This window comes from Amblyomma americanum, chromosome 1, assembly GCF_052857255.1.
Source record: "Amblyomma americanum isolate KBUSLIRL-KWMA chromosome 1, ASM5285725v1, whole genome shotgun sequence".
NCBI lineage: Eukaryota > Metazoa > Arthropoda > Arachnida > Ixodida > Ixodidae > Amblyomma > Amblyomma americanum.
In genome coordinates, this window is record NC_135497.1 from 172,557,116 (window position 1) to 172,582,769 (window position 25,654).

General features: G+C 48.1%; 1 protein-coding gene and 1 long non-coding RNA gene across 3 annotated transcripts; both read left to right on the forward strand.

The window, feature by feature from the left end:
* The first annotated feature begins 7,834 nt into the window (after positions 1 to 7,834).
* Positions 7,835 to 14,023, forward strand: LOC144114833 (uncharacterized). The gene is made up of 2 exons (XM_077648822.1): positions 7,835 to 11,010; positions 13,616 to 14,023. The coding sequence occupies exons 1-2, from the start codon at positions 7,930 to 7,932 to the stop codon at positions 14,021 to 14,023; spliced, it is 3,489 nt and encodes a 1,162-aa protein (XP_077504948.1). The 5' UTR covers positions 7,835 to 7,929.
* Positions 14,024 to 16,492: 2,469 nt separating this feature from the next.
* On the forward strand, positions 16,493 to 23,764 carry LOC144114194 (uncharacterized). Of its 2 annotated transcripts, none has more exons than XR_013310973.1 (4): positions 16,493 to 16,693; positions 18,285 to 18,777; positions 19,135 to 19,315; positions 19,531 to 23,764. It is a non-coding gene; the product is annotated as an uncharacterized LOC144114194 (long non-coding RNA). The 2 variants fall into 2 exon arrangements; XR_013310972.1 differs by having other exon boundaries at positions 16,529 to 16,693; positions 18,285 to 18,397; positions 19,531 to 20,063.
* The last annotated feature ends 1,890 nt before the right edge of the window (positions 23,765 to 25,654 follow it).

Sequence of the window (25,654 nt, forward strand, 5' to 3'; positions counted from 1 at the left end):
GCCACAGACAGGGGGCAAAAGGAAAGGGTCGACATTGACAGGGAAATCAGGGCGCAACTAAGAATCCCTCCCCTACCCAAGAATATGCACCCTGAGTTTAATATGGAAAGGAGACAGAAAAGGGCGGAAGCGATAGAAAGAATATATCGGGGTAAACCCCGAAATGAAGTCGCCTACGTAGATGCGGCAGGGGACAGACACAGTCGATACATGACCATAGTGGCGGTAGATGGGGAGGGCACCCTCATCACGGCGGCCACCATACTAGGGAAAGAAACCGGGATAGCGGAGGAAGCCGTGATAGCGATCGCTTGCGCTGGCACCAAAGCTAGATATATTTTTAGCGACAGTAAGACTGCAATCCAAAATTTCAGCAGAGGGAGGATAAACCCCCTCACCACCAAAATTGTAACACAAGGAGTGATTGATAGGACGATCAACATCATCTGGACCCCGGCGCACGAATCTGTCAGCGGTAACGAGGCGGCCCACAGTGCAGCTCGAGATCTCTACCTCCGTGCTGTACAGGATGGGTCGGCTCAGGCCGAACATGATAGAGAAGGGCGATTAATCTCGTATCAAGAGATTACAGAACACTACAAGCAATGCCGGAGGTGTTTTCCCCCACCAAACACGGCGTTAAATAGGAGTCAGGCGACGGCGTGGAGACGCCTGCAGACTGGAGTATACCCAAACCCAGTACTAAACAAACATATCCGATCGGACTGCGAGGACGATAAATGTAAAAAGTGTGGGGCGAGAGGAACCCTCGACCATATAATTTGGGAGTGCGCTTACTCCCCAGGCAGGGCGCAAAACATTAGCAGTAGGGAAGCCTGGGAAACCTTGTTGCGGAGCTCGGACCCTGAGCTCCAAATCACCGCCGTCCAACTGGCAGAAGAGGCCGCCGGCGAAACCAACCCGGCCAGCATCGAATGCGACCATCCCGTGCGGCTGGGCCGCTCCTAAGTCCTCTCCCCTGTAAAGGGGTTGAGACAGAGCGGCCCAGGCGGTGTGGTCTTTCTCTGTTGGACAATAAATGTTTTCAACAACAACAACAACAACAATCGACTTTTTCCTCTGCATATGAGCCACCACATCCTCTTCCGGCGTTTTGACCAATCAGGTGGGGCCAGTACACATGTCACGCGCCGTACGTGTCATCGAATCACGCTCAGCGCTAGTAACGCGCCGAACATCTTGCGTTGGACGCAGTCTGTTTTCGAGCCCCAAGAGCCACGTCACTGCTGCTGCACTGCAAGAAGACACCGGGGAAGGTAGGACTCCCTGTCCGTATCTCGGTGCAACTCGACGATGTTCCAGCGCTCTGCTGAACTATTACTGGAGCCACCGGCCACGCTCGGAGACAATGCCGGCCCTTGCCACAGCCGCGGAGTCGTTCTTAAAACCTGGTACGGTGCACGAGCCCACGGTGGTACCCGAGCGCGGAGCGCCAGCGTTCTTCTGGGAGCTGTTGCTGTCTGCCATTCCCCGATGAAGCCGCATCGCGCCTACAGCTTCGAGTTGCAACAGCCACAGTGGAACCACTCCTTCATGCTTCAAGCCTGGCAGCCAAGGAGTGAGCGGCCAGATGTTAAGGTACGTTCTACGTGCACTCTTCGCGCGGTTGTGGCTTGCGTTCATCTCACGGACATAATAGAATACGTTGTGCTCTCCGCCCAGTCGTCTAAACGCCGTTTCTGTCTTGCGCAGACCAACCTTCTCGCCATTCTCGAACAGTGCGTGGTGACCGAACCTGACCATGGCGGCGCTGGTCAACGTGGCAAGCGGGTCGGTCATAGCCCCAGTCGCCGCATGGCACGCCGTGGTGGTCGCCTGCGTCCGCGCCGTTCGTACCGCCAACGCGGAGCGGAGAAGGTAGCCACCTCGTGCTTCTGGCTCCCGGCAACGCTGCTGCTCGAGTCCGCCGTCTTGCGAGAGACCCCGCTGTGGATGAATCTGGTGTCCGTGGTTGCCTCCAGGTCTCCGAAGGAGGGGAACACCTCGTCGACCTCCGCCTGGTTCTCTTCCATGCTGGCTCTCGAGGACCCCACCTCGCCACAGACCTTGATGCTTTTAGGTCTGAGGCGCTGGCACCACCTATGCTGGGTTTCGTCGTGCAGCGTGTCCTGTGGTATATGGCCGGCGTATTCGACGGCTAGCATAGCGTCGGAGTCTACTGCGGGTTGGCTGCAGGAAGCCGCACAGGCGAAGGCGCTCAAACGCCAGTGATGGGCCGCGCTTCATCGTCTTTAGAAGATGAGGCAAGCGCTGACGTTCGAGCTCAGGGCGGCTTCTGCGCCCAGCCGACCCGCTGGCGATATTATGCACTTGAAGCTGAAGATGACCGGCCACCTGCTGCTCAATTTATATGTATTCGGATGCGTCATGACCAGCACCCATGGTGGGCCTCGTGGACTTGGCGTCGTGCGCAATCATTGGACGTTGCATGTGCTTCCGGATGATAGACTATTTCTTTTTATATGGTTTAATCGTGTACACGTTATCTGAATTTCTTAAATTTTCGCTTAATTTCTTTACATAATTTTGCTGACGCAGATTTTTTCTTAATTTGTTTCCTATATTTGCTGGAGCACTGTTTTTCGAAGAAATACAGGATTTCTCCAGAAACAAGTTTCTCTGAATGTCAAGGGAATGCCGCCGCCGTGGCACAGTGGTTTATTGCGCTCGGCTGCTGACCCAAAAGACACGGGTTCAGTCCCGGCCGTGGTGGTCGAATTCTAGAGGCCCGTGTCGAGGGCTGTTAGCACTATGGTGGTGGTAATTTTGCGCGGCAACAATTTAAAGAATGCAAACAAAAAATTAAAACGGGAACTGCCATCTCGAATTCTTGACCCGGGGCCGAATTACGGAGCGCTATCAATATATATCTGTTTTGAGAGCGCAACGTCAAAAATGTGGAGGACGCTTAAGCTTCGTCTTTAAGGGAGACGCCACAGCGTGTTGCAGCGTTGCCAAGGGCTGCACGGAATGCCATCGCCCGTTCGGCGCGACGCGTGGGCCGTTGGACAATTTAAGGAAAGGACGCGTCTCGCATATCTCGGTGGACACCCGAACCGGGCCGTAAGGGAAGAAAAATGTAACGAAAATTGGTTTTAAGGAAACGAAATGACGCCTGTCTCACATTTCTCGCTGGATACACGTACCGCGCGGTTCAGGTGTCCACCGAGATGCTCCATTTTTCGCTCACGGCCAACGCCGCCGACTACACCGGCTATTCTGCGACACGAGCTCCTTAACGCTGTCGCCTGAAAATGACAACGCGAGACTCCAACTGTGCAATCAGCATATTAGCAATTTGTTTGCGATGCCTCCGCGCCGGGAGCATTTATTTGCACGACAAGGAGCCGTAGGCTAACGTTTTGCTCTAAAGGCGCTGTGAATAAAATGAGTGATGTTTAATTTGGCTTAGAAACTATTTAGAACTCAACAACACCAAGTAAAACAAGAGGGGCCTTCAGTTTTTCATTTAAGTTTGCTGTTCAGTCACTTTTGCTCCCGCGAGGGTATACGCTGACAGCGGAAAAGCGTCGGTTAGATGGCGTGAGCTGCTGCCCAACTTGAAGGATTCAGGCTTATCAAGTCATCCACAAAATCATTCACTGTGAAGATGACAGCCAGAAAAACAGCTGGGGACATATCCGGAGTACCCCGGTTCGAACCCGACCGCGGCGGCCGCGTTTCGGTGGAGGCGAAACGCAAATGTGTCCGTGTGCTATGCGATGTCAGTACATGCCAATGATACCCGGGTGGTCGAAATTATTCCGGAGCCTTCCACTATGGCACCGCTTTCTTCTGTTAGTAGTACCTCCTTTATCCATATCCTTACGGCGCGGTTCTGGCGTCCGCCGATATGTGAGACAGGTACTGCGCCATTTCCTTTCCTCATCCAAATCCAATTTCTGTTTTTCTGGGACCATATTACGTACCGCAAGTTTGTAAGCGTGACGTCAAAATTACGAAACAGTGTTTGACAGCACTTTTGACGGATCATGGAATCAGCCAGACACCAGCAAGGCTCCGCCCCGGAAGCATTTATTTGTACAAGGGGCCATATGCTAACGTATTGTTGTGAAGCTGTCGCAAATAAAATTAGCAATGCTTTATTTTGTCAAAAAACTGTTTCGAACTCACGAACTCAAAAATACTAATCAGAACAAGAAGCGTTCTCAATTTTGAAATTAAGTTCGTTCTTATAAGGCGCCCGTGTGATGTGCGATGTCAGTGCACGTTGAAGATCACCAGGTGGTCGAAATTATTCCGGAGCCCTCCACTACGGCACCTCTCACTTCCTTTCTCCTTTCACTCCCTCCTTTATCCCTTCCCTTACGGCGCGGTTCAGGTGTCCAATGATATATGAGACAGGTACTGCGCCGTTTCCTTTCCCCAAAAACCAATTATTATTACTATTCGTTCTTACAGGAACTTTTGTTGCTGCGAAGGTGCGCTGACAGCGGCGCGAACATGTCAGCTTAAATAAAAACAGCAACACAATAAATTAAAAAAAATAACGCTCTATTAAGTTAATAAAGAGTGTTGCACACTTAAAACACGAAGGAAAATTAGAAGCGTACTCAGTGGTGCAAAATAAATTTGCTCTAGAGTAGATTTTGTTGCCATGAAGGCGCGCTGGTAGCGGTAAAGTAAGGAAAAATCTGCAGTCATGATATTTAATGATGAGGTCGGCGAGCATAGAATGCAGGAATTCACTCTAGATGTAGTGGATGAGTACAAGTATCTTGGGGTGTGGATAAATAACGGTGATGAGTATCTGACAGAGCATGAAAAATATGTAATGAATAAAGCTAGTAGGAATGCAGCTGTCATGAAAAATAGGGCACTGTGGAATTACAATAGGTATGAAGTGGTAAGAGGGATCTGGAAAGGGGTGATGGTTCTTAGCCTGACTTTCGGTAATGCGGTCCTGAGCATGAGACCAGATGTTCAAGCAAGGTTAGAAATTAAACAACGTGGCGTAGGGAGGCTAGCTTTGGGAGCACATGGCAATACATCAAATCAGGGGTACAGGGTGATATGGGATGGGCGACGTTCGAGAGAAGAGAAGCTAGCTAGCAGTAAGATAGCATTTGAGGAGCGATTGAGAAAAATGGGGGAAAAGCAGTGGGCTAGGAAAGTTTGCAGATACCTGCATATAAGGAATGTTGATACGAAATGGAGAAAGCGAACTAGAAAATTGACAAGCAAATATCTGGACAGCAGTAGGGGGGGGGGGGGGGCAAATCAGCAATTATCAGTTAAGAAAAAGGTTAAAGAAACAGAGAGAGCTCTGTGGAATACAGGGATGCTGACGAAATCAGCACTGGGAACATACAGGACTTTTAAGCAGGAAATTGCCAAAGAAAATATCTATGATAATTGTAGGGGAAGCTCTTTGTTGTTTGAGGCCAGGACGGGTGTTTCGACTAAGGCATATAGAGTCAGGTACCACGATATAGACACGTTGTGCGTTGCGTGCGGAGAGGAGGAGGAAACGGCTGAACATTTGATACTTTTCTGTAAAGGGCTTCACCCTACAGTGGAAAGCAGCGGGACTGATTTATCCAAGGCATTGAGGTTTAAGGACACTGAAGGGAAAGTAGATTTTAAGCGGGTAGAAGTAACCAAGCGAAGGTTATCTGATTGGTGGATAAAATCAAGAGAAGAGTAAAATTTCATGTCATGGATATGGACCTTATTCACCCCGAGACGTCACGAAGATGCGGTGGCGCTGATGTTAGCAGCGACTTTCGCATGGTAGGCAAAACAGGTTCCGCTTGCCACTGCCTACCGCAGCTGCCGCAGCTACCGGCGGCTGCTTCAAGCCTGTGCACTGCAGAAGCAGCATGTATTGACCAGCTGCGTCACTGCTGGATCCGCGTAGTAGCATAAAAAATATTAAATTAGCCTCGATAGGTTTCTCGCGCATAAATGCCGCATTCGGAAACTGGCTAACAGGCATTGGGCCACGGTAGTAAAGCGCGAAGTCTGGGAGTCGATAGGCACTGCCACTCAATGCACTTAATAGCATGCAAATTACTGCGTTCATTCACCTGAACTTCAGGATAGTAGGCTGATAATTGCTCAAGTAAAAAAAGACATATGCAGCTGCACACGTACGTACTTATCACCTTGAGCCGGAGTGCACGGGGCGCCGATAGGTTCACTCGCCCCCAAGGAATGCGTTTTTTTGTTAATAGCACACCATGTTTTAATGGCGCGTTTTATGACATTTATTATTTACTTGAAACTGTTTCTTGATATGACGACGTAATTATTTCATTCTAGTAGAAAGAAGTCTGGTAAGTTGTGTCTATCTTGCGCGGTCGCGTTGGTGTGCTTAGAATAGCGTACCTTAAGTGTGCTAAACGCCATATGCTTTTTCGTTGCATCATGCATGTGTCATGTTTCATGAGGTAGTACATGATCACGAAGCTTGTTTGGAAAGAAGCAGCCGCAGGCGTGCTACTAACAGACACTTGGCGAGATTGAGAGGGGATGCCGCAATGAAAAGTGTTTCGTTATTCATGCATGCGATATGTAACTAAACTTGGTGCAAATATGAAATTCCAACGCTAGTTTCAGTAATTCCTTTTATTTATAGCTATACCTGGTGCAGTTCTGGGTAATTATAATTAACACCGTCGTCAAGTCCCCCCAAGGTCTCAAATAATTGAGTAGATAGTGGGCAGTTTTTTTATGCCAGCATGTATATAAAGCCCTGTTCTGTACGATGACGCGATTATTTCTTTTTCTATATGATCAGTACTTATGCATGCATAGTTACATGAAAACGTTTCTTACCAGAAATAACTAACACAGTACTGCACGTGTAGGGAAAAAAATCGAGAGATTTATTACGCTCCTCAACGTCTCAGGAATAGTTTGCGACAAATGGAATCATTTGATTTTCATGAGAACGACGAAGGTGAGTGATCCAGTCGCAGAAATAGTGAGAGGTCACAAAACGAACCTTAAAGTTTATTCCCTCGTTTATGGCATCTTCGCTTTCGCTTTGGTCACAGAAATGCGGCACTGAAATCAAAGAAATTACCTCACAATTTTGGACGACCACACTTCTAAAAAGCGTAATTTATAAATTTTGACTTAATATTTTGCTATAATTTTTCTTCACGAAACTAGACGTCAGGGCTAGGAAAGAAAATAATTCTAGAAATCAAAAATTTTCATTAAATCGACCAGCTTAACAAGAGGACAAGTCGGCCTGGCTGGTGCGTGGTCATGCGGCTAAAAACAGCGCTAAGCGAGACAGGAGATCAGGGACACGACGCTGTCCCCACTTTTCGCACAGCGCGACACGTACGTATGTCAGCAGACGATGAGCGCATGTCTGCTCCGACGAAACAAGGCCAGCGCTTCCCCTCACTATTGTCCTAGTGCAGAGTGCAAAACTAGTGCAGTGACACTCGTGCAGAGTGTCAAAACTTGTTTTACTCGATGCCTAGCGCATAAATAAACGGCATGAACGCTTTCTACATGTTTACTACTAACCATATATACAATACAGTGGCAAACTATTTCTCTTTATAGGCCGCACGTGGCCAACGCGAGCTCGTGTACTTCGACAAATTACTAAGTTGGAAGCATCGACCATTGCTATGATTCGCAGAAACTGGAAACGCGCCTACAAGCCTTGAAAACCCGCGCTCAACACCTATCCGCGACGCCACTCCCCGACCGTTTGCCTACCACGAGCTCGCTAGCGACTGCAGCGCTACCTTGTTTGTTTACAAACATGCAAGTCTATCTTGCGAACGGCGCCAAAGCAGCCAAAACAAGAAATTCGATGAGCCGACGTAAGCCAACGCGCGATCGCGCGGTTTTGTTGACCGTCTAGCACGGAGCTTACGGTTGTTGTGATTGTAAAACTACGTTAAGTGCTGTGAAGTCATGCCCAAGAAGCAGCGAAGTCGAGCGCTATTCGCGAAGGCGGATGGTAGCCCCATGTTGTTCTCCTTGGTGCCCTGTTCGGAGCGCAAGGAGATACGGGAGCTTATAGAGTACGGAGGTGGCGTTCTCGTACCGCCAGAAAAAGTTCCTGATGCCATACGACTGGTGCCGTCCAGCGTTACTGTTACAGACAGCAGCGATGATGTCTTCTCTGCTAATTATATTCGCGCTTGTGCCAAAAGAGGCAAGCTACTTCGTCTCATAGAGTTCAAAATACCAATGGCGCCAGCCGTGGTGGACGCAAGCGACTCCAAGACGAGAAGACTCCATTCCACTCGCTCAAGAAGGGAATACACCCCTGGCGAAGAAATTGCGATTGCAGAGTTCGTAGCTAAGAACCCAGGCGTCCATGTCCATGGCAATGCGGTGTACAAAGAAATGGCCTCGGCTGGTGTCCTTCCCGGCAAGCATTCATGGCAGTCGCTGAAGGAACATTATCTGAAAAATATCTTCCCCGTGAAACATCTGTACGAGTCGCCTCATGAGGTTAACGTTCTGTCCGGAAAACAGAGCAGTGAATCGGCGGGAGACCGAGGTAGCTCGCCCCTACTGGCTGCGGCATCGAGCGTCATCGTCGAAGACAGCGACAGTGAGCAAGAGGCGCGCGAGCCCCAGAGACCTTCCGGGAGTGGTCTACAAGACGAGGGGGCACCAGCCGAAGTCGTTGCTGAAACGGAAAGTTCATCACCCCTGCAGAGCTCTGGGACATCTCCCGACAGAGCACGTATTGATAAGGAGAGCGATAATGGTAGGGAGCTCTTGTTATTTGCTTCACCCTCTGCTAAGAGCGCCGAGAAGAGTTCTGAAAGTGGACTGGACAGCCCATTGGCAAAAAAGAACGACCCTGATCACAGTACCTCGACGTCAGACCAAGGCAGCACTGCAGTCGCACTAAGAAAACATTCCTTGCCAACACCTTCAGAAGTGCTGTGCAAAAAACAAAAGGAGCTTTCCATAAGCACTGCGAGTGTTTGTGTAAGATCTCGACACAGCTTAAGGAAGGCAAGCACAAGCAGAGTGGATGTGCCAGACACTCCTGGACAGGAACCCATCCTGAATGAGGAACGAGGATTGCGGTCATCACTCGAGGGGAAATGCAAAAACAGCACTCCACGAAAACAGCGCATTCCTCGTCACATGAAGTCAGGCTCTCAAATCTCCGGCATTGGTCGTTCTGCTCGCACGACGGTTTCCGAAAGCCGAAACACGCTACAACGAACCCCTGTGAAATTTCACACTCTAACCCCCGTGAAACCTAACAGTGCAGCTCTGCAAGATTGCTCCAGTAGCCACTTAGGCAAGCAACCACTTCCCGCAAGTAGTGGCAGCAGCATTTTGGGAGATGTGGTTAAATGCACACCATGTCCCAGCAGACACGTACCGTTGCGGATATCTCTGAGGAAACGGCCAAATACTCCACCCCAAGAGCTCACTAACAGCCATTCAAACTCACAGTCATCTCCAAAATCAAGTGGCGACGTCGCCGTGATGCCAAAGGTGAAAAGAGGTACCCTCTCACCAGGACGCTTTCATGGTGGTGACAGTGGCGCTATGGAAGGTTTATTTGAGCGCACACCTTTTCTCAGCAGACAACCTGTTGCACGGTCATCTCCGAGGAAACGGCAGAGTCCAGAACCACAAAAAGACTGCGGAAGCCATTCAAGTACGTGGCGCTGTTGTGAATCAGCCGATGATACGATGCCAGATCCAGAGGATCTGCTGCCGCCCTCTCACGCTCGCAGGAGGCTGCTGCCTTGTCCTTCTCCAGCCAATAGCCATAAGAAAAAAGTCATCCCATTGCGCAGTGAGCACAGACCAGACTCAGTGTCCAGCACAGAATACAAATGTACAGATCACTCGCACACAAGTAATTCCTCGCCTCGCAAGCAACGCAAAATCAGGGAAGAAGGTCACAACAACGTGTCTCACCAAAACCCAAGTCCTTCTTCATCCATGCCCACCCATGAGATGGCATCAAGCGCCACAGCCCCTAGTACCAGAACCAGCTCTGGAATATACACGAGAAGCTGCTCCTTGCTGCAACAGCCATCACTTGAATTGGGCTTAAGAGCCCCAACAGCAAAAACTACACAGGGGAGGAAAAAGGGACCACGAGCTCCTCCACCCCCGCAGTGCGGTGAAGATGGCCATTCGAGCTCTGCTTCCCAGGCTGCAGGCACAGGAAAGAACCACAGCGCGCCGCTGGGCCCTGGTGCAGAAGTGGAGGATCTCGACAGCGCTGATGAAGACCTGCTGATGGAGGCCTTGCTGCAAGAGACTGCTCTCCGTAATCTTGGTCCTATGCCAGGTGTTGCTGAAGTCCATCCAGTCGGGGCTACCAAAGAAGCGCACAGAGATGATGTGAGTCTGCAAAAGCCATCACTTGAATCGGGCTTAAGAGCCCCAACAGCAAAAACTGCACGGGGGAGTAAAAAGGCACCACAAGCTCCTTCGCTTCCACAGTACGGTGAAGATGGCCATTCGAGCTCTGCTTCCCAGGGTGCAGGCAGAGGAAAGAACCAAAGCGCACCACTGGGCACTGGTGCAGAAGTGGAGGATCTCGACAGCGCTGATGAAGACCTGCTGATGGAGGCCTTGCTGCAAGAGGCTGCTCTCCGTAATCTTGGTCCTATGCCAGGTGTTGCTGAAGTCCATCCAGTCGGGGCTACCAAAGAAGCACACAGGGATGATGTGAGTCTGCAAAAGCCATCACTTGAATCGGGCTTAAGAGCCCCAACAGCAAAAACTGCACGGGGGAGTAAAAAGGCACCACAAGCTCCTTCGCTTCCTCAGTACGGTGAAGATGGCCATTCGAGCTCTGCTTCCCAGGGTGCAGGCACAGGAAAGAACCAAAGCGCACCGCTGGGCACTGGTGCAGAAGTGGAGGATCTCGACAGCGCTGATGAAGACCTGCTGATGGAGGCCTTGCTGCAAGAGGCTGCTGTCCGTAATCTTGGTCCTATACCAGGTGTTGCCGAAACCCATCCAGTCGGGGCTACCAAAGAAGCACACAGGGATAATGTGAGTCTGTTTTCACTTCCGATGCAAATATTCACATTTGCTGCTGATTCACTGTTTGGATTTGAACTTGCAGTTTCTAGTGCCACGATTGCTGTCAATTTGAACAGCTTCAGTAACCTGCGCATCTGCTGGCTGATTAATACGTGACAACCATTGTGCATGTTAGCTACCTTGCTTGGCGTGAAGTTGCAGGTGGCTACTAAACTCCATCAATTTTATGAGATCCCCTTGCTCTCATATTTAATCAAAAGAGTGTGTTGATATGGTTGCATGCAGTCTTTACTAATTGTTGTGCAAGGTTACTAATTTGTTATTTTGCAAATTTGGTAATTGTTTACAATTATGTCAATTTGCAGCAAGTTCACCTGACCATAGTAATCCAGGTGAGAAGCATAAGTAGAGGGCTGCTCAAGCATTTGTGCTACTATGAAGAATTTGTCCCACTTTAGTGCTGAGGCCAGAACTGGAGAATATCTATCAGGGTTGTCACTGCAGCTATTCTAGAGCTGCTTTTTGCGAGCTCCAGTAGGGAAGTTGCAGAAGTGCACTGAGGTCAAGTTAACTTATCGTGCATTTTATTCGGCTGGTGTCGTGATGTCTATCGTAAATATCACAGGCACAAGGGTCTCTCTTTTTGATTGAAGGGGCTGCAAAACACCGCTTGAACGGATGCCGGTTGTGCTTCAGGTGGATTCTTTATGTCACACAGATGCTGACTCAAAAAGAATTACGAGAATTGATGCTTAGGAACGGGAGTTATTCAATGAAGCAATTTCAAAATAGAAACAAACAAAATGCTGCCCTCAACTCTATTTTCGCGCAACTTCCCATTCCCAATGAGGACACTTAGTGCGACGAATCAAAACAGCCGATCTTAGCACGTGCGCAAGTTTGCACTCTATGGTTGCCTGTTCTCAGTAACTCGTTCATGCCAAGGCTGGCAGCGCCGTTTGCATGGTTACAACAACCATGTGAACACCCAGCTGACCCAGCGGTGCTTCACCGTCATGTCGACAGCGCAGAAGGGAACACTGATCAGTGGCATTCCCTTATGGATCCGAACTCGCGCGCAAGATACTGCGATGGTGTGACAACCTGCGCAAGAGATCAGACACATTTAGCATAGCACATACCGCTACTGCTTACCGCCAAACATCGCCCGTCGCTCCTAGCTCGCTGGTTGGTCACGGCGAGCAAGGAGCGCGCGCTGTTGATGGGAACGTGGCGCCATCTGGCACCACTGCGTGGTGATCCTCCAAAAGCTGACGATGCGCACTGCCTGCTAAATGTGAAATGAACGCATCCTTCCTTGGGACCGAAACGAACGCTTATAGAGTGCAATGGCTCGATTGGATCAATTCCGCAAAGCCGCTCGCAGATACATAGAGAGTAGCCACAAGTGTTTAGTTCTAGGTTGTAGGATGTTTACAGAGCGGCGCAAAGTCCTTGGATGCAAAAAGTAGCTAGAGCCTGTCGTGGTATATTTTTGTTTTACTTTATTTACAGTGCTTTTATCTAGGGTATACAAGTTGGTTTTGTTAATGTAATATAAGACACAAAAACTTGACAATACGTATCTCTAGTTGTTAACGCAATTCGCAGTTTATTTACTCTTTGTCCCATCATCAAGCTCGCACTAAGTGATGTCATATCCGCTGCTAAAAAGCGCCACTGTATGGTGACACAGTCAGCGCCATGAATTTGTTTTTGCGAGCTAATTAAAATATTAAAAACCACAGTATACGTGGATCACTATAACTCATTCTATGCAACCAATAGCCAATACAATGCACTGAAAATGTGTTTCGAGGCCCCTTTAAAGAAGAAAGCTGGGCAAATTGATGCAGATTCACGATATAACAACAGTACGGTCAATAAACTCTTGACCAAGGAGAGGCGCAGATGAGACACTCGGCTACTACACCTGAATGTTTTGGAGGGAAGGGCAGACGTGTTGGAGTCTTGTCTGGGCTGCCACCTTTACGCAGTGCCATGTGTGTCAGCCAACTGTGCTTGCATGTCAATAAGTGCTTGGTTATACCTATGCGGTTGTGATAACCGTGCTGTTGGTGTGCCCTCGCTTTCTCTGGTTGAAAGGACACCTTGGCTTATTTTGCACTGGTTCAGATTGCCAGTTCCAGTGACCTTGTGCAGCCAGTCACCTCATGAGTCGAGAAACTGAATTTTCAGAAGTACCCAAACCAGTTTTTGCCGTTGTTTTCACTACTTTCATATTTTGCTAAGAACAAAAATAATTGCATGGATGGTGCATGTCATTAACTTTCTTCTCGGTATCTAATTGAGTAAAAATTCCCAAGTGTTTACGCTCTGTTGCGTAATTCGCTGAACTCTGCAACTGTTGCAATGCTAGTACCTGTCCTTTGCTAATGCCTTAGACCTGGAGTAAAGTCTGTGACACACAGACTTTGTGGGAACCTGAACTGCCATAGTGGTCACATTGAGTGCACGGGCACGTGCCTGGTGCTGGTCACATAATGACACATCACCGTAAATCTGTGACCGTTAACATCCTGTCTTGCGACCGAACATCGGCAGTTATCATACTTCACTGTGCCCCTTCCCCCATTTTTGTTTCATTTTTCAGAGAAGTGACGCAGGCTCACCGGCAAGTACTCTTAGCGTGCCGAGCACAGTCATTATATCGGATTCCGGGCACTCGCCAGACGAAGACTCTACTCCGGAGTTCGAGCAGGACGAAGTGTCCAAAGTGCGGAGAAGGTTGGTGCGGCTGCTAGGGATGCTGAGAGAAGGCAAGAACACTGAGTCACACGAGACGTGCCCAGCACACTGTGGCTGTCCCCGTACAACTCGGTACCATCGGACAGTCCGAGAAGTAATTTCGCTCAGTGCCTTCCTGGCATACCATGGCGAGCCACTGCCAAGTGAGAGCCCAGGAATCGAGGACCCCGAGATAGCCTTGCTCATAGAAATCCTACTGCGTGATCGTGAAGGCAGAGATAAAAACGAGCAGGACGGAAGCGGTTCCGCATGAGGGCCATGAATGCTATTTTTGCCAGCGGTGTCCGGTCAAGTGACTCCAAGGTGCACTGGTTAACATTCTGATCTGATACTATTGTGGTGCGTTATGATGTGCCAGTTGAAGTGCCAGTGTATTGCATGCACACATTGGATATGGTATGGGCTATTGGGATTTTTCTGGGATGTACAAAATGGTTCAGTGTTTGAACTGTTCCCTGAGTGGCTATGTGTTGTTGGTAGCCTGCTTGGAAGGCCAGATACGAGATTCATTTGTGGAGTGCAGTGTTGTCTAGTGTATCACAGTGCAATAGTTACAGTGCCGACCCATTGCACAAGCAAGATGCAAGATGTCCATGTGTGTATAACTGCATATGTATGAGAGGCAGAAGAGAGAGCAGTGCGGGTTAGAGGTCAGATGAGAGTTGGAGATAATTACAATTGGGCAGGACAGGTAACTGGTGATCTTGTAGCGTGGCATGTGTGATAAAAAAAGAATGTGGTTGAATGTAGTGAGCAATGGGGGTGGGGAGAACTATATTAGCAAATGTTTATAGATGAGTAGTCGTGGCTTGTACAACTGCTGTGGTGTCATGTACGACTTTGCAAAATTACCACGGTGCTGGTTGCGTATTTTTTCATTGCTTAACAGAGCGAGCCACCGAATGTGCAAGAGAGAGGGTCGGGCCACCGTTCCCTATGGGAAAGTTATGACATCTTCCTTTCGCCACCACCGTTTTGCCTGAGGAGAAGGTTTTTTCCCTCAACGATGCAATTTACCCCCCGAGTGGTCACACAAACGCAACGTCTGCCTTGCCAAAGGTGCTGGTCGGCAAACCCTTCCTCCTCAGACAAAAGGGAAGATCTTTCCACTGTTGACGGCGCTCGCAATGTTGGCTCCATGCAGGTGCCTTTTTGAAGACGCGTCTTAAAATCTGAGGGGGTTCCCTGTGAAAATTCTCCCGGGTTGGAGGCCTCCATTCATTCTTATCAGCCTTCAGCATAATCATATAATGTATTTTTATTGTGTAGGTTTTATATTTTAGTTCAAGTTTAGAGCTTTGGCCTTTTCATGAAAGGCTTGAACATAGCCTTTGGTTTATTTCAGTGTAAGCTGTTGCAGGCGAAAGTTGATCAACCACTCACATTTGATGTTCTGTAAATGATAGTGGCTGTGTTTGCTCAGCCATGCCATGACGTTGGAGCAGCTTTCCGCATGGAAAAGAAGTACATTGTTCTAGCACTGTTTGTACAGAGCTTACAGTTTTCTAGTCAGGCATTGCACTTTCTAGTCGGGCATTGCACGTGCTTTTTTCTGAAGCAATCTTTTTCTCACTGTGCTTTATATTGTGTTGCTTAATATTGCATCATGTATTTTGAAACTGTCTCCCATGATTATCCCCTTTTACTATATGTTATTCAGTTGTGTGAACCTTATTTGTGATTTTTTTCCCGTTGTGGCGTACCTAAAAAAGAAAACCGATCTGTCCCCATTCCTGCAACAGCCTCGAAAGAGGCTAGCAGTATGTTCCAAATAATAAATAAATAAATAAATATATAGTTTGTTGAAATTTCTGCGGGGGGGGGGGGGGGGGGGGGCGGTGGGGAGGGGGGGGGTGCAGGAACTGCAAAGTCCTCCTGCCTAGCTAGCACTCTTCCAATTGCACACAACCGAGGTCACCTTGAATGGTCGGCATGGCTCGCATGAGCATCTGTGTCGAGGTCTTATGTCCAGCTTGGAAGCATTGGCACCCTTTTCAAGGGCCGACTGCTCAGTATCAAAGCCGCTCTGAGAAGCACCGCTGTGGTTTATGTGGTTTAACGTCCCGAAGCGACTCAGGCTATGAGGGATGTCGTATTGAAGGGGTCCGGAAAATTCGACCACCTAGGGTTCTGCACTGCCATCGCACAGTACATGGGCCTCTAGAATTTCGCCTCCCTCGAAATTCGACCGCCGCGGCCGGATCGAACCGCGTTATTTCTGTGCAAGCAGATCACTCGTACAGTGAACTCAAAGATGAATCACTGGGGTAGCTCACAATAGTCGCATGTAAAAAAAATCAGCTCAGTAAGAGATGCATCTAAACAAATTACATTCACCTGCAGAACTATGAGCATTTCGCATCGCCATTTGTCGGTAGCAGACGACAGACAAGGACGCTGCGATTTTTCATCATCGCCAAAACGCTCAAAGGGGCTCGGTGGGGGAAAAAAAAAGAAAAAGTGGCTAGGAGGTTGTGTTGAAGTTAGCTGAAGCCAGTGGCATGCATAGTTCTTAACTAGGGGCGTATTATGCACCCCACCGTTACCACGACCAGGAGGAACATGCCCTAGCCCGTAAAGCAGCAGCGACGGTGCCGCTAAAAACAGTTGCAGTGGCGCCATCTAGTTGTCTCTACGCTAAACAGCACGCCCCGCGCCCTCTCGTTCGCGCCTTGAGCCACCGCCGAATTTAAAGGGTTCAGCCGTATCCATCCATCTATCCAGCGTGAGCATGGCGGCATGCAAGAAAGCAGCTGATTCGACGCGAAGTTCCTGCTTTTTTACGTGTCGTCTAAAATCAAGGTATTGTGCCGATGTCTTAAGCGCAGCAAAATTTGATTGAATGCAGAGAACGCCGTAGGTGCGCAGAACTAAGCTCGCAAGGAGCTCTTGGCACGAAAGTCGACGAAGACGACTTGTTGAGGTGAGTGTGCGGTCGGTGGTCGCTTACTATCGATTACAAAAGTTAACGAATACGGCCGTGGGAAAGAACGGAGGGCGAGGAAAACGGTGAGGTGCACAGTTTTGAACCATCTCGCTCGTCCTTGCTCTTTCATAACTCTACTGCAAGTTGCTTTATTGCAGCGCTCGCATATGCAAGTGAATGAATTAACACTATTGTAGATTCCCCAATATTTATTCCTTGCCAAAGAATTAATTTCCTTGGCCGATACCAACAAATCGCCCAGGTAATCGGGGTGAAATACCGTTATCATTTCAAATGGCGGCACCAGCAAAGAGGCCACATACGTCCGTCACCCAAGAGTGGATGCTTATCGAATTGCTCGAAGAGCAACTGCATTTGGCACGGGCTGCGTCACAGCTCTGGCCCGAGTACACGGCCGCTCGCAGGCGGGAGCTTTGGGAGGAGATTGCCGCCGTCTTAAATACAGAGGGCCTGGCAGTCATGTTGGCTGAACATTGGCGCCATTCGTGGCATGGACAGGAGCCCTCAAGACTTCACACGAATATGACGGAAACCGTGTCTTGGAGTGCCGCCAGCGCCGCAAAGCGATAGTCATCGGGTGCGAGATAATGCTGTCTGCACGTTCACGGGCGTCTAGCGATAGCTGGTGCGCAGATTGTTCGCTTTTTCGCCTGTGCCTGATCGCCACGTAGACAGCACATGTCATAGGCGCACCCGTTACGGGGACGTTTGTGTTTTAATGGCTGATGCGGCCTCGCACACACAGGCAGCACGTTGCAGTTTTCTTATCGCTATGCCAGAGTTTTATGCAGTGCACCACACTGATCATAACATTTATTTTCTTAGGCTTCAGCCTTTGGACCATACTCGCAAGGCGCGCGAGCAGAGGCAGCCTAGCTCGAAATTTCGGGTTCCTCCGATAAGAAAACTGCAACGCAGACCGTCCGAGGGCACAGGCGCACATGAGAAAAAGCAAAGCGAGATATCGTCAGCCGCCGTAAACATACTGAGAGCATTATCTCACAGCTGGTGACTATATATATATATATATATATATATATATATAGTGATTATTTTAGGTACTAGTTGGTGGAGGAAAATAGGGGTTAGCTTTGCCCGGTAATTGCCTCCGTCGAAGGGGTCATTGCAGCTTGGTAACTGCCTCGGCTTTGCTTGTGGCGCTAGCAACAGACCAGCAGTAGTGGCTTACCCGCTGCGAGCGGAGTTGGTGTGGCCGCAAGCTGACCAAGGGTAAGCCTGTCAACATTGTTCTGTGGAGGTCCGCGTGAACGGTCCTGTCGCAGTGGCGCCGGCGGCGGTAGACTGCCGGCTCTGGGTGGCCAAGCCATTCAGCTTATCGGGCCAGTGAACGCCACGGGCGTCGCGGGATCTTGCTTTGAACAGGTTGCTGCCCCCGACCCCCCAAGAAGCAGGTATGACCACTGTCGTTTGTCAACTGCTGTGACGTTACAAACAGTTGCAAAGTTTTCAGCTTGGTGGTGATGGATTCTTGACTGCAAGCAATGCAACCCTATGATGAACTTCAAGAAATTCATGTTTGAACGTGAGGCATTGTGCCTTCTTGCAGGAGCAGCCCAGCCCACCTCGCCCCCGACCCAACACACCTCTCTTCCCGTCAGAGTTTCAGTGGTTAGCAAGCCGGGGACGACCAGCCTGCGGAGAGAGGCCAGTCTGCAGCTGGTAGGTGAACTGCATTTCAAACCATTTTATGTGTATGTCTTACAGCTTGTGTACGCTGGTGATGACCTCATCTGCATTTTTGCTTATTTTAGAAGGTGTAGTAGTGTGTAAACTGGAGATTGCAAATGCAGCATCAGCTTCTTTACCTTCCTTTTTGTGGTAGTGTGCTTTCGCCTTCAGCCACAGTTCCGACTAACCACACATTTTTGTCGTACACATTTCACACTTTGCTGAAACTGTTTACCATACAGTTGTGTCTTGTGTAATGACTTCATGTAAGTGACGCCAGTGAAACGTCCTGGCTGGAGGAGACGGGGAGACATCTGCTGAACTGCTGGTGGAGGAGCAGCAGCAGCATCGGCAGCGTGCTGACACAGCCAGTGAGTTGACCTGCCAGTATGCAGGCTGCACATTACCCTCTTTTCAAGGTGCTTCTAATAAATAGCATTTGCAGGAGCGCCATACAGTCACTGTTGTTTTGCACTGTCCACAAAAGTTTCCTTCAGGTGCGGCATATTAACACGTTGTGCAAGCTTTTCCCTCTTACAGCAGGAGTTGTGACAAGGCTGACGTGCACATTGAGTTCACTGAAACAATGCTGCATTTGTTATATCACTGACTGCAACTGCTTTTATGTACTGCTGCTCCCCTCTGACGTTGCAGAAAACAGCTTGCCTGTTTTACATCGTGCTGTGTCGTATGACAAGTGTACGTTCAGACTGTTTCCCCTCCGACAGGCACCCGCCAGCAGCAGCCCACTGCACCCACCTGCATCGGCAGTTCCGGGCCGTCCATTGCGGTGGAGGAAGTAGCAGGACGAGGAGGTGGACAAGCTGCTTAGGGAGACAAGGCACACAGCAGACCTCGCTAAGGCACGCAACGGGCAGGATGCCGAATTTTCAGGCACACCTCCTGGAGGTATGGGCTGACAGCATGCGCCACATTTTGTGCAACAGCATGCAACGTAATGTTGCTACGTTCACCGTCCCAAACCTCTGCTTAACCTCACTGGGACCGCCTCTTGTGGGATCTGGCCCAGTTTCTTTCAGTAGGTCATCTATAACATGAAAGTGAAATGAGCCGTGAATGTATTATGAGCAAAATTTTGCTATTGAATTTTCTTGTATGTGCAGCACCTCAACGAGGCTGCTGAAGACAGAAGTCAGCTAACAGCCACTATGTCAGACCTTGCAACAACAGTGCGAGACGCAAGAAGGGAATCGGCACGCCTGCATGAGCAGCTCGTGCTGGCCATCTCTTTCATTGTGGTGCTGCTGCAATACCAGCTATGGCCGCCATCAACTTAAGTTTCTTTATGGTTTTTAAATCTTGTATGCTGGCACGCTTTTTTTTACAGCCTTTTGGAAGACGCAGAAGGTGTGGCTTTTTCTTACGGTGCGTTTTTACCTTCTGCAAGACGCGTAAGGTCTGTGATAATTTCTAGTGGGCCTCTGTGTATTTTTTCAATGGTGCCTCTTTACCTTCTGCAAGATACAGAAAGTGTGTGATATTCTCTAGTCAGTGTGTGACGCAGAAGGCGTTAGATATTCTCTAGTCAGGTTGTTTTTGCATACAGTTGACTCCCTTTAAGACGAACTCCAAGGGACCATGAAGACTGTTCATCTTATCAGAAGCTCGTCTAATCAGGAATGCTTCTAAAAATGATGTTCGAGCATGCAGTGTATGTCCAAATACTTTGTATATCTGAACGACGCAATGAAATGGTCTTATAGGAAAAAAATAACTGCAACATAAGTGTTTATTGCTTTACTAGTGGTCTGCTACACATTGATTGGCCTAGTAAGGCATCTTGCACTGTTGACTGCTGCCCACTCTGTTATTTTTTTTTGTGTCTGTCGAGAAAATCGTCTGGCTGCTACAAATGCATACATCTCACTTAACCTTCTGAGATATCCTTCAGTGCCCCCACATTGTTCGAAGAACTGCACTAAAGTGTCAGCTGCATCACAGGTCACCAGTGGAGATTCAGGCGCAACGTCCATGCTGTCATCCTCAGCAGCAGTTTCTGTTGATTAGTCGAGAACCCCTTCAATTAAAGCTTCCAGTGTGTCAGCCCTACATGTTTTCACACCTTCATCAATGCTGACATACGTACTCATGTCAACAGAGACACCTTTACTCCTCAGTGTAGAAACAATGCTTCTCTCCTCTAAGTTCACAGTGGAGTCCTCACTCATATAGTATCATTGTGCGCTGAGCAGTCACTAGGTTCCACAAACCCCGCATGGCGGAAGCCATTGGCAATGGTCGCTTCATTAACCTGCTCCCAGGCACTTGTCAGTAAGTGGATAGCACTTAGACGGTTCACTGTGTACTCTTTACCAGTCTCCATGCAAATTAGCATCCTTTGCAACAGAGAGCGCCGATAGTGCCTCTTCAAGGTGCTTATCACTCCCTGGTCCATGGGCTGCACCTTCGACGTTGTATTTGCTGGTAGAAATTCCAGACGGATGGCAGAAAGTCCAGCGACGTGACCATGCCCAGGACAGTGATCAAAAACAAACAGAACTTTTCTTTTCTGTCTCGTGAAGCCACTGCTCTAAAAGCGCTTGCGTCATCCATGCCTTCGAATTAGCCATGTACGTGACTGGCAGCGTTTTTATTTTTTAAAGCAGCGCGGTGCTTTAGACTTGCCAATCACCAGCAACCTTAGCTTGTCAGTCCCAGTCATATTCGCGCCCAAGAGGACTGTTACCCGAAGCTTGCTGTGCTTTCCCACCACGCAGCTATCACCAGCAAATGCGAGCGTTTTTTTTTTGGAAGCAGCTAGTAGAATAGTGCAGTTTCGTCCACATTGTATACATCTTGAGGGTAATATTCTTCCATGATGTCATTCAGCTTGTTCTGCCTCCAATCGCTGCAGGCCGTTTCGTCCACTGCAGCGGCCTTGCCGAGAACACAACGAAAGGCTAGTCCATGCCTTCTCCAAAAACGGTCGAGCCAGCCATCGCTGCACGCAAATTCCACATTCACCCGCAGTGCAGTTTCTTCTGCTTTTGATTTCAATATCACTCCATTCACTGGCAAATTCGCACCGCGCGCTCTTTTCACCCAAGCCAGCAAAACGTCTTGTAAGTCTTTGTGCGTAGTTGTGCGCATTCTCTTTCGCTTCGGCGCAAATTCACCATCTTGCAAAGCATTAGTAATCCGCACTTTGTCTTTCACAATACCGCTCACGGTACTTTTCGCGATGCCGAACTTGAGCGCCATTTCGGTTGTTGAAAACCGGCCGGCACGAACTTCGGTCAAAACTTCGATCTTCTCACGAAGCTCAAGCGGCATTTTCCGAGCTTTTGGCTGACTAGCCATACTAGCAACGTGACGTACAGGGCGCGCACTAAAACAAGCAACGGACACCACGACGACGTGGCGCCGTACAGACAGGTGGGAGATCGCGGAACACAGCAAGGTCACGGCGCACACGCATGCCACGAACAATTGATAGGCCTACTGCACAGTTTGCGCAGTGGCCAGCACGCGCGTGAGACATGGCCACATGGCTTCGTTAGCACTGGCATGACGACACTGTCATGTCATCATCGTTGGGAAGCATGCTTTTTCTTCTCACTTTTTCCTCTTCGCCTTTTTGTATTCTCGAGTTTTGCTTCCTTTCCTGGCTGGGCTGCTAGCAGCTCTCTCTCTCTCTGCGCCACTTTTCGTCCCCGCCCATGATCGTAGGAGGAGTCTACAAGTTCCGAGAACTCTGCCGATGCGACGCAAATCTACTGCCGCGATAAAGACGGATTATTGTTGGGATCTACAGCCGGGGAGGGGGGGGGGGGGGGTGCAAGGAGTAGGGAGGGGAGGAGCAGCGGCAGTCGCAGAATCGCCTTTTCAATGTAGACGTGGTTAGGTTGGTTAGGTCTCTGCTCCTCCCCGCGTCACACGGAGGGTCGGCAACGCAAAAAAGCTTTAATCTTTTTACACTCTTTCTTTCTTTCCAATGAAATACTGCTTAAAGGGTCGAGTAAAGCTGCATGGCTTGGGTGCAGCTGGTTTTGAAAGTTCATCTTATCCGATTGGCGCGTGTGCAGTGTACATCTTAAGCAGATTTTTTTTGCATTGACTCTATGGGAAACCAAACAAACGACCTCCACTGTTCATCTTAACCGAGGGTTCATCTTAAGCGAGTTCGTCTTAACGGGAGTCTACTGTATTTGTAATGGTGCCTTTTTAAATTTTGCAAAATGCAGATGTATGATATCTAGTAAGTCTGTATCTGCTTTTTTCTGATGTTGCTGTTTTACTTCTGCAATATTAGTTCTGCAAGATGCAGAAGTGTTAATGGCCTAACCATATAGCCGCTGCAACGGGACTTTTCATATAGTATTGCCTGCATTGTAACAAGCTGCATATTTTGTACAGCTCTGCATGACTGTGCTCCATGTTCTGCTGTTCAGTGAAAACCTCTGCACGCATACCACCCAACTGATGTAACTGTGATGTTCACACATCTCAATATATATATGAGAACTTTTTACTAATGCTGCATTCATTGCAAGCTCTGCGACTTGCTTTAAGTGCCATACACTTAGTCATGCACCATTTTCATCGAAACTGATGCACTGTCCATCATATGCAGGGATAATGGCCATTTGTAATGTAATAATAATACCTTTATTTTCCATCATAGTGATGAGGGAGGAAGGGAGAAAAAAACCGGCAGTTGGCTTGACGAGGCTCCCACCCCCCCAGAAATAATAAAAAAGTGAGAAAAAGGCATCAGCAGAATAGTGTAGCATGTGCGGGAAATAAAAGTGCACTCGACGACAGATTATAATCATGGATTGTCAGCTCAACATCCAAAAACAAAAGTGACAAAATTTGCACGAAACATCCGCAGAAATTTGTTTCTTCAAAAAAAGTGAGGTCACCATTTATGCAAGAAAAAAACGAAGATAAACAAAAAAGGACCCATTTTTTTCCCACTAGCAGCAAAACAGTGAGACAAAGTGAAAGTTCAAAGCTTGGAACACATGTCGAAATTTTGCATTCTGAAAATAAGGAAATGAATGCAACAGTACAAATGCCACTTTTTCGGTTACAAAGTACAGGTTTTACATGAAGAGAAAAGATTGAAGAATCACAATCACAGCAAATAAAACGAGCAAAAACATTTCCTTCTAGAACATATCAAGAACATATCAAGAAACAGGTTCATCCATGGATAAAACTAATCTGATATCAGCTTTCATTGCTTGCTGGAGTTTAAAACCATGTTTATTTAGTAAATTCAACAAGTTGAAGGTGATACCATATCATCTGTTTGTCATAATTTGTGCAACATAACACTTTATTCCATATACGTGGGTTGCTGGCGGGATAATGTGCAACTTTTCTCTGTAAGGAAGACAGTTCGTTCAAGAAAGCTACATTCTTTTTAATTTCCTTTTTATAGGCTAAACCTAAGTGGTAAGCGTACATATCATATATGGCCAATATGTTATTTTTCTGAAAGAACAGAAGAGACGAATGGTCATAAGGAGCGTTGGAAATATTTATCAGCATTTTTTTCTGCAGTCCATATATTTTATTCATGTTACTTAGGGTTGTCTGTCGTTCCCCAGGCAAAGTGACAATATTTTATGTGCGAGTAGAATAATGCGTGGTGTAACTTTGGTAGGGAAGATGCGTTTTTTTATATTAGTCAAGCTAACGAGTCATGACAACTTCTGTATAATATGATCCACTTGCGCATCCCATGACATCTGTTCCGTGAAGACGACGCCAAGTACCAGTAAATGAGCTTACAATTTCTATGAATTTTTATGGCAGATATCTTCATCGATGGATACATTTCTATTTTTAGGACGAAAGGGAATAGCTTTTGTTGTATTAGCATTTACTTTTAACTTGTTTCATTTGGACCATTCTTGAATACTTATGAGTGCTCCGTTTGCCTGATTAATTAGTCGATTGGGCGAAGTGGCAGAAAATAGTAATGTCGTGCCGTCTGCATAAATAACAAATTTGGCTACGTCATCTATATCCACGCTTTTGTACACGCTAAAGGTTTTGTAGTCATGTAAAATCTATTATGTAGTGCTTACTCAACATAACATAGCTCTACTTGTGTGCTATGCTTGTGCACTTACTGCAAAAGTGGGCTTCCTGCCTGCACAAGCTATGCAGAAGCTGTGATAATTACCAGTTGAGCTTGTAGTCTTGCAATGCTTTTTTATCATGTCTTTATGACAATTTCTGTTGCACTTGACAAGAAGTATGGAATTTTTGTCGATGTTATGGCATGCATTATGTCTTGCTAATGCCTGCGCTCATGTTACCACCTGTGTGAAATGGTGCAGTATGCAGTAAAACAATTAGAAGTGCACACTAAATAAAGCTTCGGTGGTACTTTCCGATTACATCAAACATTGCCTGCCTTGCTTCAACATTACAATATTTATTCACGTGCTTTGTCATGCAAACAGCGAGCGCAGGTAGCTCTACACACAGCACACGCAGGCTGCAAGATGACGGCAGTGGAGGGGCAGGTGGGTCCACACAGGCAACGGCATATGAGGGTGCATGAGGAGTCTTTTGGCTTACTAGACGAGTTGTTTCGACGCGAGTTTTAAGTGGAGAAGGAGACTGAAGTGGCTGCGCGGCGAACTCTATGATGAACGGTAAATGCACTGTCAGTGATGTGGCAGCTGGTGTGCACAGCTTGCTTCTTTGCCACTGCAGGCTACCGGACACACACCGCGAACAAGAAACAAGAAAATAAGCTGCCACTTCGCTAGCTGTAGCCGAAACAACCACGACATACACACAAGCATTGGCTGGACACTGCCTTCAGTGGCTGCGACGACTTGGCCGGCTAGTTCATTGCCTATATTATAGCCTGCGCAACCGTACCAGTTGCTGCTTTAGACGGTTTCTCCGCAGGTGGCTGACGACATGTGCACACACGACTTTTCCGCGTACGTAGGTGAGGCGGGTTCCAGTACCTGGCAAATAGCCATCAGGCAGAGGCAGGCCATTGTCTTCTGGGGTAGGGGGCATCCTCGTTGTCCGCTGACGTAGGGGTCTCCAAGCAGAGGTTGTGGAGCGCTGCGTGCTGTGATGATGACATCCTCTCGCTCTATCTCATAATGGAGCGTCCGATACCTTTGCACGATTCAGAAGTTTAGGCAAACACCGCTGAAAGGACAACCTTGGATGCTCATATTAATGTAAATGATTCACTATTATTTCCAACATACCACAAGTGTCGTACCAATGCCTTTTGTTTAA

Coding starts and splice junctions, on each gene's coding strand:
- LOC144114833 (XM_077648822.1), top strand. CDS start 7,930: ATGCCCAAGAAGCAGCGAAGTCGAGCGCTATTCGCGAAGGCGGATGGT. Junction 11,011..13,615: donor AAGAAGCACACAGGGATAAT/GTGAGTCTGTTT, acceptor TTCATTTTTCAG/AGAAGTGACGCAGGCTCACC.